Source organism: Nansenia antarctica (genome assembly GCF_963989245.1).
Source record: "Nansenia antarctica genome assembly, chromosome: 5".
Taxonomy (NCBI): domain Eukaryota; kingdom Metazoa; phylum Chordata; class Actinopteri; order Argentiniformes; family Microstomatidae; genus Nansenia; species Nansenia antarctica.
In genome coordinates, this window is record NC_137690.1 from 12,681,296 (window position 1) to 12,695,004 (window position 13,709).

General features: G+C 49.2%; 1 protein-coding gene across 1 annotated transcript in view; it reads right to left on the minus strand.

The window, feature by feature from the left end:
- Positions 1–566: 566 nt before the first annotated feature.
- LOC308157011 (zinc finger SWIM domain-containing protein 6-like) overlaps positions 567–13,709 on the minus strand; it is a gene marked incomplete at both ends in the record, with an annotated part of 34,572 nt that continues 21,429 nt past the window's right edge. The window contains 13 exons of the mRNA XM_080530480.1: positions 567–1,447; positions 1,647–1,728; positions 1,992–2,155; positions 2,394–2,551; positions 6,358–6,493; positions 7,838–8,098; positions 8,445–8,591; positions 8,728–8,874; positions 9,003–9,173; positions 9,266–9,445; positions 10,656–10,806; positions 11,106–11,254; positions 11,894–12,250. Of these exons, the coding sequence (XP_080386606.1) occupies positions 567–1,447; positions 1,647–1,728; positions 1,992–2,155; positions 2,394–2,551; positions 6,358–6,493; positions 7,838–8,098; positions 8,445–8,591; positions 8,728–8,874; positions 9,003–9,173; positions 9,266–9,445; positions 10,656–10,806; positions 11,106–11,254; positions 11,894–12,250 (2,984 nt within the window). The remainder of the gene's footprint in view (positions 1,448–1,646; positions 1,729–1,991; positions 2,156–2,393; positions 2,552–6,357; positions 6,494–7,837; positions 8,099–8,444; positions 8,592–8,727; positions 8,875–9,002; positions 9,174–9,265; positions 9,446–10,655; positions 10,807–11,105; positions 11,255–11,893; positions 12,251–13,709) is intronic.

Below are 13,709 nucleotides of genomic sequence, written 5' to 3' on the forward strand. Positions count from 1 at the left end.
TTCCCAAAGCCTGTAGTACAGTAGGCCGGGGGTCGGAGGTGCTCTGTGTGGTTTTAAAGCCATAGTTTCTCTTTGAGGCTACTGATGCGTTTTTACACGAGCGCTATCGTATGAGGGCTCTTCAGCCACTTGACAACGTATACTCAGTATAAACCCAAAACAAAACTGTAAAAATGCTAACAAAAAAATCTATATAAAAAAAAAAATATACGGGAAAATAAGCCATTTCACCTTTCCTCTTTTTCCTCTTGCACACACATAAAAAGGAACACACACAACATTCACAACGTGACACATTTCCTCTCTTTCTGAAAATAAAAGCACTTCTGTACACATAGGAATAATAATAATAATAATAATAGCAATAATGTTTATAACAATAACAACAGCAAGAACGATAATACCATGTGTGGCTCTGTTGAGATTTATTTTCTTCTTCTTTTGCTTATTCCTCCGTCTCTTTCTCTCCTTTCACTTGTCCATTTTAAGTCCAAAGAAGTTCAAAAGGCAGACTCAAGTTAATAGAAAAGTACTATGGGGGGGGGGGGGGGTTGAAACCCCTCCAGTCAGCCAAACCTCTCCCTAACCAGCATCATGAGTTTCTTCTTGCCCTTATAGATCTGTTTCAGGTTGTCTATGAACTGGGTGAACTGGATGTGTCCGTCGTGCGCCATCAAGAACGTCTCCCGAGCCTTCCCCAGGAACTCGATGAACTCGCTGTAGTGGCGCGGGCTGATGTGTGTGAGCCGCGAGTGTGTGGTGTTAATGTAGGCCCCGATGGTTGCGTCCAACAACTGCCTGAGCGGAGCTTTGTCCAGCGACATCAGCTTCCCAGAGTTCCTGCTGCGGCTGTGCAGCGCGGCTGCGGCCGCCGACACCATCCCCGGCGTGGTCAGCGTACAGCGCCTCAAAATGTCTGATAAAACCGTGGCGCACTTCACACTTTTCACCACCAGGGGGATGACGGCGGCTAGCTCGTTCTTGCCCAGCGAGTGGCTCAGCGCGCAGGCCCACAGCACGTCGTTGATCGCCGGGTGGGTGTCCTGGTTGTAGCTGAGGTTAAGGTGAGCCATCGCTAATGTCGCCAGCTTGTACGCCCTCATAGGGTAACCGCGGTGCTCCATGTAGCGCGCTATGGTGAAAAGCTGAGTGTAGCTCATCCCGGTCGACGCGGCGTCCAACACGATCTGGTAGGCCGTCTCGAAGGCGATGTGGTCTTTTTCGCAGAGGGTGAGGGCGGAGAGGGCGCAGTTCTGAGGGTCCTTCATGGCGCACTGGAGGGCGAGGGTGCGGGCGGAGGAGGCCAGGTTCTCCTGCTGGTGGCAGTCCAGGTGCAGGCGGACGATGGTGCTGTTGGACATGACGGTGGTGGCCACGATGCTGGTGGCCTCCGTGGGGGTGAAGAGGGTGAACCAGCTCTGCATGATGCTGTCCAGTGCGTACACACCTAGAGGACGCACACGCGCACACAAGCACACACGCGCACACGCACACACGCACACACACGAGAGAGAAAAAAAGAAGAAAAAAATCAGGAACACCTCATTTGAAACAATATCATAAACCCATCCACAATCTCTTTTAAGCGCTCTTCTTCAGTTACTGAATAAAGCATCAAAAACAGAAAGGAAGATGTGGGTACATACCTACTTCTGTGGCACATGTAACTAACCACCGTACCATCTCCCTCCTCCTCCAGTTTAACGTTGACAGAGTTATCCTCATCACCTGAGAAACAAGACAAGAGTGATGAGAGGGTGGGAGAGGGAGAGAGTGAGGGATGGAAGAGAGAGGGAGGTTGATATTAGATAATTCCACTTTATTGACATGTAATTAATGCATACGGCATGTTCAGGCCATATGAGAGGCACGTGTGTGTGTGTGTGTGTGGGGGGGGGGGGGGAGGGGGTGTTAATGTGTAGGGGTGTGTGTACTGTATGTGGCTTTGTCTACATGTGTGATTCTGCGTGGGCTGGTGTGTGTATTATTACCTGTAGGCCCAGCTCCAGGGAGACTTTGAGCAGTGTGAGGTCTGGCAGGCTGTCCATGAGCGTGGCGATCTTGAAGGCGTCCTGTGCCAGTTTGAAGATGTGAGAGGAGGAGTGGATGTTCTTCTGGATGGACTCTAGTACTGTCTCCAGCTTACGACTGTCACCTGGGGAGAAGAGAGAAGGCAAATACAGTACTTTACTAGGAGACAGAACAACACATAACTTCTGTGAGTGTGTGTGTCTGTTTGTGTATGCGTGTGTGAGAGAGAGAGAGAGAGAGAGAGAGAGAGAGAGAGAGAGAACCTGTGAGCTGTGTGTGTGTGTCTGTTTGTGTATGTGTGTGTGAGAGAGAGAGAGAGAGAACCTGTGAGCTGTGAGCTGTGTGTGTGTGTGTGTGGTTACCTTTGGCTGCAGTGAGCATGGTGGAGGCCAACTCACACTGCTGGGACTCTATGTGGCTGAGCGTGAACCAGCGGGGGTAACGGTTGGGAACGACAGAGACAATGTGGTGGGGTCGCGACAGGTCACCTGACGAAGCTGTGGACTCCAACACAGGCAACCTGAGGACCAGAGAGACACCACACAGGTGTGAGTTATCATCATCACAACTCGCACAACAAGACATGACAAACATCAAAATAAACCTTCAGGTATGACATGTACGTATATACACCTCTCTCTCTTTTTCACTCTCACTCATTTACGCACACACACACAAAGACATGGAGACACGCGCAGACTTATTCCTACACAAGTGGTCCTCTGTGGCCCAGTTAGTAGAGCATGGCGCTAACAACGCTTAGATTGTGGGTTCAATTCTTCGCTGGGACCGTAAATACTGAAAAATGTACGCCTCGCTGCACTGTAAGTCACATTGGATAAAAAGCGTCAGCTAAATGGCTATGGTATAGTATCAAGCCCTTCACGTGTAGCCAGCCAGACAAAAGTAAGCCTCTGTCATCGGGTTCCTAATCATAAGGCTAGAGCATGTCAGAGGGGCATTGATGTTAGCATGATATTACCCAACCTAGTCCCTAATTACCCAACTGAAGTAACTGGAGCATAATTAGTATTTTCTTGACTTTAATTGGCTATAATGAAGTCAAGGGCCCATAGCACCTGCTAGTGTATGAAGGAGTACCACAAGTCTCTCTCATTACAGTCAGACAGGGGGCCTATTTATTTTTTTATTTTTTTCTACTAGTGCTGTGGGCAGCAGCTCATCTCCCATTCTACCCTTCTTCTCTTTCAAAGGTCTCCCAGCCTTCAGAAGAGGAGAGAACCTGGGTTGCTCTCTCGACCAATCACAAAGCTAATTGAGTCCGCTGGGAAATTAGGGAATTCACCTTCCAGCCTGCTATGCTGGACACACATCAAACGCGCCCAAGCACGCACACGCGCACACACACACGCGCACACACACACGCCAGTTGAATTTCAGTCACAACTCCAGGAGACTCCACAACAAATTCAGCCTAGATGTACCCTTCTTCATCAAGTTGGTCAGGCCCAAAGGAGGCACTTGTGGACAAATCTTACCAAAATAAAGGTGACAAAAACCCAAGAGATGGGTGTGTGAAAACACTGAGACTTGGTGTGAAACTGAGACGTTCCGATGCCATAGCAACAGAGGGTTGGCTCCAAACACCTATCTAAAGAGCTGCTAAAAGCTCCCCAACACCGGGGGATTCTAGAAGATTCCTGGGGTGTAGCAAAGCAAAAAAAGACCCTTGTGGAAGATGTTGCCCTCTTCATCAACATTCCTTTTGTTTGACTCACAAAGAGAGCCTGTGTTAGAATATTTGAAGAGAAAGGTTTATTTACTAGGTTTAATTATTAGGTTAAAATATGGAATGATGCATGGCTCTCAATCTAGACGAGATAGAGCATTTTGACTTTGCACCGTGGCTATCTAGTGCAAACCGCCACCAAGCCTCAGTGGAGGGCAGCTGTAGTGGCAAACTGCTCCTCTGGCTCTCTGGCGCCATGTCAGGGCAGAGTGGGATGCTCTGACTGACACTTTTCACACCAGAGGTGTTCAAGGACGATAGATGTCAGAGGTCGCGTGTGCGTGTGTGTGTATGTGTGTGTGTGTGTGTGTGCATACTAGAGGCTCGGCCAGCTCACAGAGAGACCCCCAGGGACTGTCGCACCATCAGACATTTACATGTTTAGACACTGTGATTGGTAGAAGTGACATCTTACACATGCATGCACACACACACACACACACACACACACACACACACACACACACACACACACACACACACACACGAGAGAGAGAGACTGACAGTGAGAGAAAGCAGCCTAATGCCTTCCAAAACTCCCAGGTTTCTGGTGAATATCATCATGACTACTGAACTCTCTACCTCCTGGTCTGTCCCATTTAGACAGTAAACACAGCTCACTTCCCAATATCCCTCCACACATCCGGCTGGAACAACACTACCGTCAGACCGTGACGGCGAAAGCACATCCGTCTAGCGGTACATGGAAGAGTCATTTGACAGTTTGGCTGGATTTATTTAAGATCTCTACTAAAGCTCTGGTTTCCTGGAACCAGATTGAGCCTAATCCTAATCCTAACCTAAAAAGCATGCTCCGTGGAGAATCTCACATTTTCTTGTCGAGGAGTAGGCTTAATCGGAGTCCAGAAAACCAGTCTTGACACTTATATCTAGGGCCAATCCCATTACACCCCTTACCCCTACACTTTAGCCCTACCCCTCCGTTTTGCGAGTTCACGCGTAGCACACGTTGCTAGCCTACAGAGCACTGCTATTGTGTCTTGAACTGGCCTGGTAATGAAGCGTTGTTCTTTTTTATTTGATGACTTGTTTGATCAATTGATCGCGTGAAACGTAAACCAATCGTGAGCGGCCATGCTTTTCTACGAAACTACTGAAGACGTATGAGGGTTTTGAAGGGCTGTCCCATTTCATAGGAGAATACTTCAACCATTACCCCTTGTAACTCTGTTCCAAGGGTTGAAAAGTGGGCACTCGAAAAAGGGTAAAAATAAGAAATGGGATTGGGCCTACCATCAAAAGAGAGTGAAGGAGCACCCTAACCCTAAGTTATTATATTATTTTACCGAGCAAGGCTAAACCATGACATTGTCTCCTTGTGCCTGACAGAACTAAAAGGCTTACATACTGTCAGCTTCCATGTTACCTCACTTGATGACCTCCAAAAGTAGTTACACACGCAGATACACTCAGATACACGGCTACAGTATCTAAAAACACTACAGACCTCTCCCCCAACACTTTCACAGAGGATAGATAGTGTGGTCAAAATCTTAACACATTCCAATTCTGCCAGCATCAAAACAGTGCTCAGGTATAATTCGTCTTTGTTTTTCAATAAACAAAGCAAGTCAGCAGAACGTAGCAACGTAGCATGCTGCTCCCACTAGTTCTAGTCAACCTACAGCAACAGCAATACACTAACCCACCACGCTCCTGGAAAGAATCCTTCATCTAACGGTGAGACCCTACCCCGGATTTAAACAGAGGTTGAACAAACAGAGACTCCCTGTATAACAATGATAGTGTTATAATGGGGCCATTAAAACCCTGGTCTTTTCACCTGCTCTATATTTAACCGACCACGGTCCTGTGGGAGCAGAGAGGTATAGGCTATCATATTACACTACGCTACATTACACACATTCATTATGTGCTGAGCAGGCAGCCTCCCAGGTCCCAGGAGCGGGTATAAGTGGGCACATTATTCTAAATCACCCATTTTCACACAGGGTGTATGTGTGTGTGTGCGGGGGTTTGTGTTTCGTTGTGTGTGTGTGTGTGTGTGTGTGTGTGTGTGTGTGTCTACTCAGCCTCTCACAAACAAACACACGCACGCACGTACGTACGCAAACACACAAAAGTGCAATATAGCGCAGTGAGGTCTACAAAGCCTGAATTACCAGACAACCTATATCCAGAATATTATTAACAGAGTGCACTCACCGATCTGTTGGTTAACTAAGAATGAAAATATGATGTACGAAACTAAAGTCACTGCGCTCTCTACTAGCGTGGTAGAGCGCCTGATGTAACATGCAACAAGGTAAACGTAACATTGCCTTTGTAAGCCACAACATCTCTCTTCCCTCACGTTGCCCCTTCCCTGTTGGGTTTGGAGATGAGAGCCTCCTCATTAGAGCCACTCATTAAAGCCTAATTAATCTCATTAATATTCACATAGGCAACTCCCCCACCACACAACATCACAACATCTAAAAAGACTGGCCTACTCCAGAACAAACGCAAACTCAGAGGCAGGCAGAGGCACACGCACGCACGCACACACGCGCACGCACACGCAGCAGTGATCAACGATGAGAGGGGATACTCACCGCATGGCTCTCAGTGCAATCTTGTACGCCAGTTCGGCGTCGTGAGGTAGGAGAGAGGTGAAGAGATAGCGAGCGAAGGTGTGCATGGGGACACTCTCTCTGTGGACAATCTCTCCAAGGCCACTGTACGGCCCACCTACAGGCAGAGAAGAGGGCGGGGGGGTTAACGGACGGAACAGACTGGGGGAAGCATTAGGCTGACGGAGCAATCTTCAGGACACAACCAAAGGGACAGAGAGAGGAACCCATGTATAGTAGCGATCAGACAACAATTCTATTTCAACTGGGCCAAGTGGGCCACAGTTGGCAAGGAGAACACACCCTGGCTGTGTGTGTGTGTGTGTGTGTGTGTGTGTGTGTGTGTGTGTGTGTGTGTGTGAGTGTGTGTACTGTGTATGCCAGCATACAGTATTTGAGTGTATTGAGAGTATTTGAGAATTTAGTGTGTGTGTGTGCGTGTATGAATAATTGAGTTTGTTTGAGGAGAGAGAGAGAGTAATAGATGATTGAGGAACAGTGGTTATCATGGTCTCCTCCTCCCGGGCCAGGCAGGAAGAGCCCACTCAGCAGACTACGTGACGTAGAGAATGCCATATGGCCATATGTGCAGACTTGGCTGCCCCGCCCCCCTCGTCTCGTCTCCGGTGGGGTTATTTTAGCCCCCAGACCACAGACCACATCACACGTGGGCCCCATTCCAACCTCTCCAGCAGCCTTAGGCCTCAGAGCCTGGGACTCTATTAGTGACCGACCCCAGAGGTGGGTGGTCGTCCTGGGCAGAGGCAAGGCTGGGGTTAGGGTTAGGGTTAGGGCGGGACTGGAGGTTTTGAGGGTTGGGTCTCCAGGATATGCCATCGCTGCTACCACTCCCATAACCAAAAACCCAGGCATCACATTCTGTTCCAGCACAAGACGCCAGCACGCAGGATGTGTGTGTGTGTGAGTGTGTGTGTGTGTGTGTGTGGCTTCTGACACAATGCCCCTGATGTGTTAGTGTGCAGTGCTTATTTTAGTCTCGCCGAAGGCGGCTCTGGTTATATTTACACCACTAAATGAAAGGATAATAAATATTGAGACAAAGTGAAAAGTGTTTTTTCCTGTTTCGGCCTAAGTGTGTAGATTCTTGGCATGTGAGGGATAGAGAGTTAGGGATATAAAACAGGAAGGATGGCGAGAGGGGAGGGGAAAAGAGTAGGATAGAATGAAAGGTAAAACAAGGGAAGGGATGATAGAGGTTAAGAGACAGAGGAACAGGGGTGTTTAGCACATCAATATCCCATGAACCCTTCACAAGAACTCCTCTCTGCTTTCTCAGCAGTTCATGGTGGAAACTCTTAGAGCACATACTGTACATGAAGGTGAATTGTATTTTTGGTATCATATATAACATGTGTGTGTGTGTGTGTGTGTGTGTGTGTGTGTGGGTGGGTCAAATTGTGTGTGATGTGAGGCACCATGTCTGGGTGTGTCTCCTCCTCACCCTCTAACAGGAAGACGGCTTGTTTCCGGAAGATCTTGACCAGTGTGTCGTCCAGCTCCACTTCCTGCAGCTTGGCCAATAGCTGCTCTTCGTTGCGACACACCTTCTCCTGGGCGTATAGCCCGTCGGGCATCACCCTCTGCTGGCCTAAGCCAATCAGAGCCGTCTCCACTGCGAGCGCCACGTACGATTCGCCTTCGCCGAGCAACCGCTGAACCGGCAACCGCTGTAGCTCAGCGCGACTCACGACACTCGAACAGTCTGACAGAGAGAGAGAGAGAGAGAGAAGTGGTGGTCAGTGTCTGTTCTCTGAGGTTTGGACAGCGGTCACACAGCAGAGGTCCGGCTAGAGAACCCACCAACGCCTCTCGCCTGAGGATAACATTCTTATTTTCCCTGGTCCTGCTTTGAGACTGCTCATTCTATTCATGTGAGTGGAGGATTAGAGGAGAGAGAGAGAGAGAGAGAGAGAGAGAGAGAGAGAGAGAGAGAGAGGGGGGTAGGGAGGGACATAGAGATGCCAGAGAGAACTAGAGAGGAATAGAGAACACACATGATCCATCAATCCGTCCAACTGTCCGTCCGTCCCTCCGTGCGATCTCCGTACCTGAGAGGTCGAGGCAGATGTTGCCCCCGTCCTCGGCCCCCCGCCCCGTCTCGGTGAGAGTGCTGAAGAGTGTTCCGATGGGGTCCAGGGGGTGTCCCACCCAGCCCTCCATGTTGGTGATGGAGGTGACACCTTTATGGAGCAGCTCTGTGATGGGGGACAGACACAGTGTGCCATATTCAAATAATGAAACAACCCTACCCCCCCCCCCCTTGGTTATGATGAATATGAATGCATAAATGGATACTAGAGGACACTCCTATGTGGTCTCATAAAGCCGTACCTTTCTTATGCCGGCGAAAGTGCTCCAGTTGCCTCTGCTGCTGTCGTCGTAGCGTATTCACCACGGCGATGGCCAATCGCAGCGCTTCGCGGGGATAACCATGGGAACGCAGGGCGTCCACTCTTGCACAGGCAGTCGGGACGTGTTCTGAGAGAGAGAGAGAGAGAAATCTATTTCTTTCTATTTTTGTTTTAATATGCATGGTACCCCTGGCTTTGGCGAAATATAATAACACACAGACACACACAGACACACACACACACAAAAACACTCACCATGCCACATGGGCCAGCCGCGTGCGTCAAAGAGGGATCCGTCCTGGTTGTCGTGGTAACAGTAGTTGGCGTACAGGTCACTGGCGATGATGTGCTGCAGGTGGCGGTCCTGCCAGTGGAGGTCACACGCCTCGATGGCCCGGGTGAACACGGTCCGGTGGGGACGAGAGTCTGGGGGAGGAGGGGGCTCTTTGAAAACTGGAAACTTTTATTCAACAGAGAGGCTGGATAGAGATGGAGGGGGGAGGGGAGGGAGGACTCACCTTGGTTGCCATGGGCACCCTGAGGCAGGGAATGGGTGAGGTTGGGCAGCTCGTTGCCATGGTTACCGTCCTCCCAGGGGCAGACGTCCACGCTGTTCCACCTCCGGAGCTGTCTGAGCCACGAACACTTCTGCTCCGACTTGCAGTGGGGGTTCAACACTATACACATCCACAGGGCCCCTACACACACACACACACACACACACACACACACACTTGATGGTTAGCGGACGCAGAGGTACTAAAAAAACGTTTTTGTTATCATTCATGGACCTAAAATAAATTGGCTGTCCCACTTTTCAATTGGGTTTCGAGACTTTATCCATTTCGTTTTACCACTGACACACAAAAGCAAACTTTTCTTGTTGACAAAGTATTTGAAACGGAAAATGTTGTTTGGGAACAGGAACAGACTACACACAAAGAGCGTCTCAGAGGATATAGGAGAACAGTGACACTAACAAAGGCTAATGACATCAGTAATGTTCAGCTGACCATGAAGGCTACAAAGGTACATATGCTACAGTGCAATTATACTGGGCACCCATGTACACCGTTCTACTGTGCTACTGTGATGGACAAAGATAGATGGAAAAAGAGAGGGGGGGGGGCTCAGAAACGGAAGAAGGGGACAGCAGGGACAGGGATAGCTGGGGCGACAAGGACAGATGGAGGGGGAAAAAATGAAAAGGAAGGTTCTGCACGACAGAGATGAAGTGGAGGAGAAATGAAGGAAGGAAGGAAGGAAGGCTTTGTCTAGGAGAGAGGAGTAAAGAGGAGTGAAGTGGCTACTCTACGAAGAGAGAGACAAAAGAAGAGAAGAGAGCAAGGGCAACAGAAGGGAGGAGCATTAGGCACACATCAGGGGGAGAGAGATAGGAACTCGGGGGGGGGGGGGGAAGTACATTAAAGTGGGGAAAATAGCCCCACAGACATGACTGACTCCAAGTCGTTCCTAGAAAACAGAGAACAAGAACAAATGCAGAACAACAACAACAACAACAACAACAACAACACGAAGAAACAAACAACATTGAAGCACACCCCCCCAAAAAAGGATGGCTGTTGTCGTGACAACATGCCATTCGAATTCTGAATTCCAACCGAACGTCTTGCAATTATGGGAAAACAGTACCGGTAATCCACTCAAACACCCCCTCCGACTGGCCCGACAACGTGACAGAGGGCTGTGTATGTGTGTGTGTGTGTGTGAGATAATGGTGTGTATGTGTGTGTGTGGCATAAGAAAAGGAAAAATAAATACATATAATAACAAGCTATGTCTGCACAATCAGTTCTCTTCCTGTCTCTCTCTCTCGTATACATGCATGCATGCATGTACACCCACACACACGCCCGCCCGCACACACACACACACACACACACTCACCTAGTTCGTCCCAGAGCTGTCTGTACTTGTCGGTCATGGTGGTGCCTTGCTGTCTCCATAGCGCCAGCCGGGGGTCGGCCATGAACTGCTCTGTGATCAGTGTTAACATCCGCGCCCCGTTGGAGTCTCTCATACGCAGCATCTCCCTCACCTAGAGATCAGAGACAACACGGTCAGGGTACACGTACACACACACACGTACACGTCTTTGTGTGTGTTAGTGTATACATACTGTACACGCATGTGTAAAAAGGCTAAACACACACACGTACACATACACATACACACGTGTACACACACACACACACACACACACACTCTCTCTCTCTCGCTTCTGGTCTAGCTATAGAGCCTAAGTGCCTGGATGTGTCAAGGGAACGGGCTGTTTAGACTGAGAGTGACTCTGAAGGTAAATGCGTGTGACTGAACACGTCTGTACATGTGTGTCACCTTGCTGAACAGCAGGTTGAGCTGTTTCCCAGAGCCGTGGTAGCCTCCCTGTGAGAGGAACAGCTTCACCTGCTCCTGGACCTGCTCCTCGTCCAGGTGCCAGCAGTTCTCATCGTCCACACTGGCCCCCGCTGTGGGGTCTGGAGCTCCTACACACACGACACAGACATGCACACGGTAAGACACACTGGCCCCCGCCGTGGGGTCTGGAGCTCCTACACACACACAACAGACATGCACACGGTAAGACATCCACACTGGCCCCCGCCGTGGGGTCCGGAGCTCCTACACACACCAAACAGACATGCACACGGTAAGTCTCTCTCTGTCTCTCTGTCTGTCTGTCTGTCTGTCTGTCTGTCTGTCTGTCTGTCTGTCTGTCTGTCTGTCTGTCGTCTGATGTCTGGTCTCTCTCTCTCTCTCTCTCTCTCTCTCTCTCTCTCTCTCTCTCTCTCTCTCTCTCTCTCTCTCTCTCTCTCTCTCTCTCTCTCTCTCTCTCTCTCTCTCTCTCTCTCTCTCTCTCTCTCTCTCTCTCTCTCTCTCTCTCTCTCTCTCTCTCTCTCTCTCTCTCTCTCTCTCTCTCTCTCTCTCTCTCTCTCTCTCTCTGAGGTAAATAACATGTCTCTCCCATCTCTCGTTTACAGGCAGGATCAAACTAATGAGCTGCATTGATCTGTCCAGCCTTTACCTTTATCAGACGATCAATGGTTGCAGCAGGGTGCACGCGCACACACACACACACAAACACTCTCTCTCTCTCTCTTTCTCTACAGATCAGACTCGCTCACCGTGGACCTGGTTGATCTCAGAGTTCTGTGACAGGATCTCGTCGGCCAGTTTCTGCGCCGTGGGCAGCACCTCCGTGTGATGCACCGAGATCAAATACTGAACGAACTTCTGCAGCTGGTCTCGGCTCATCTGGAAAAGGGTTTCCGAAATGGGCAGGTGCAGTTTGACCTGCTCGGGCTTCCGTACGCGGTACAGGGACAGCGCCACCACGTGGGCGCAGTAGAAGATGTCCTTGTTGCCGCAGGTGCACGTGACGGCGGTGATCTTGCAGCGGTCGAAGCTGACGCTCACGCTGCAGACGAGCTCGGGCTGGGCAGCCGTTGCCGGGTCCGTGACGGTACCACTCAAATGGAAACCTGGAGGGCGGAGGGAGAGACGGAGATTTAACATTTCGACAAGGGTATTAAGTCATCCCGACATGCTCATTGGCTAGCCAAATCGAGTGGGGGTCCGGCACAACAAGTGACAGCACAACAAAGAATACGTTTTTAATTCAACTGAACTTGTTTATTAATTGAGGCCCAGAATTGCATGCATCTCTAAGTGCGTACACACACACACACAGAGAGATTTTATTGAATTAGCAAATTGAATATTGTATTGAATTAAATCATTTGGAGCCATCTCCTGTTCAGAAACGACTTAGTTCACAATGGACCTTTAAAAGAGATACAGTTGGACACAAGTCAACAGACTGCACTCCCATGTGTTCTCTGATCATGAAAGCATGACCGCAAACATTACCGACAAATCCTTCTGTAGAACAATGACCTGAAATAGGCCGGGCTGAAATCTAGAGATTAGGCAGGTTAGGACAGCCATGAAGGAGACACAGCTAAGAGATAGGCTCAACTGTGTGTGTGTGTGTGTGTGTGTGTGTGTGTGTGTGTGTGTGTGTATCAATAATGGAGCCTCTCATTTGAATAGCGTTTGATCTTCTCCTGACTGTGCTTCCAGAGGCGGGGGTCATTATGCATGTATGAATATTCATGAGCAGGGCGGGGCTGTGAGCCCTAGTCTAAAATACACACTGATGAGCATATGAAAGAGACACACGCGCACACAGACACACACAGACACACAGACACACACACAGACACACACACACACACACACACACACACAGCATGAGTTCATGCATTTATTAATACAGGGGGAGGGGCCAGTGAAAGATAAGGTTATGAATTCATTTATGCGCTTAGGAGATGGGAAAATGCGCGGGGGCCAAATGAAACATACATCTATAAATACGCTTATCAAAGGACTGTGCTTTGCGCTTATAGCAAGCATGGATTAACATGGATATCAAAGCCACCGCTCCTTAGCATGGGGCTCTGCATTAGGGGGAGGGTAGCTTAATATTTCATGGCATAAAGATAAAGTGTGAGATAGAATAGCCTCTGGTTACTGATCTTAGGCCAGTTTTGTATTGCATCCTCTTGATGCTTAAGGTTAGGGTTGGGGGAGGGTTAGGGTCAACTTCTACCATGGATGGAAATATGAGAGTAGAAGAGTGGTCCTGAAACGTGGTTGGTTATGCCCTTAGGGTTACCATGGATGCATACTTTGTGTGTGTGTGTGTGTGTGTGTGTGTGTGTTTCAGAGCAGGTTCTGTGTGTACTCCAGCCTCCCCCCCAGTGCATCCACGGTCCAGAGAGGGGAGTTACAGAACATCAGAAACATGTGGCGCCTCTGAGACTTGGCCAGTGAACCACGCATGCACAAACACACGCACACACACACACAAATTAAAATCACAAACTGAGACTCAATTTAATGGCTGGATACAAATGGGAATGAATGGGGGAAGGTAAT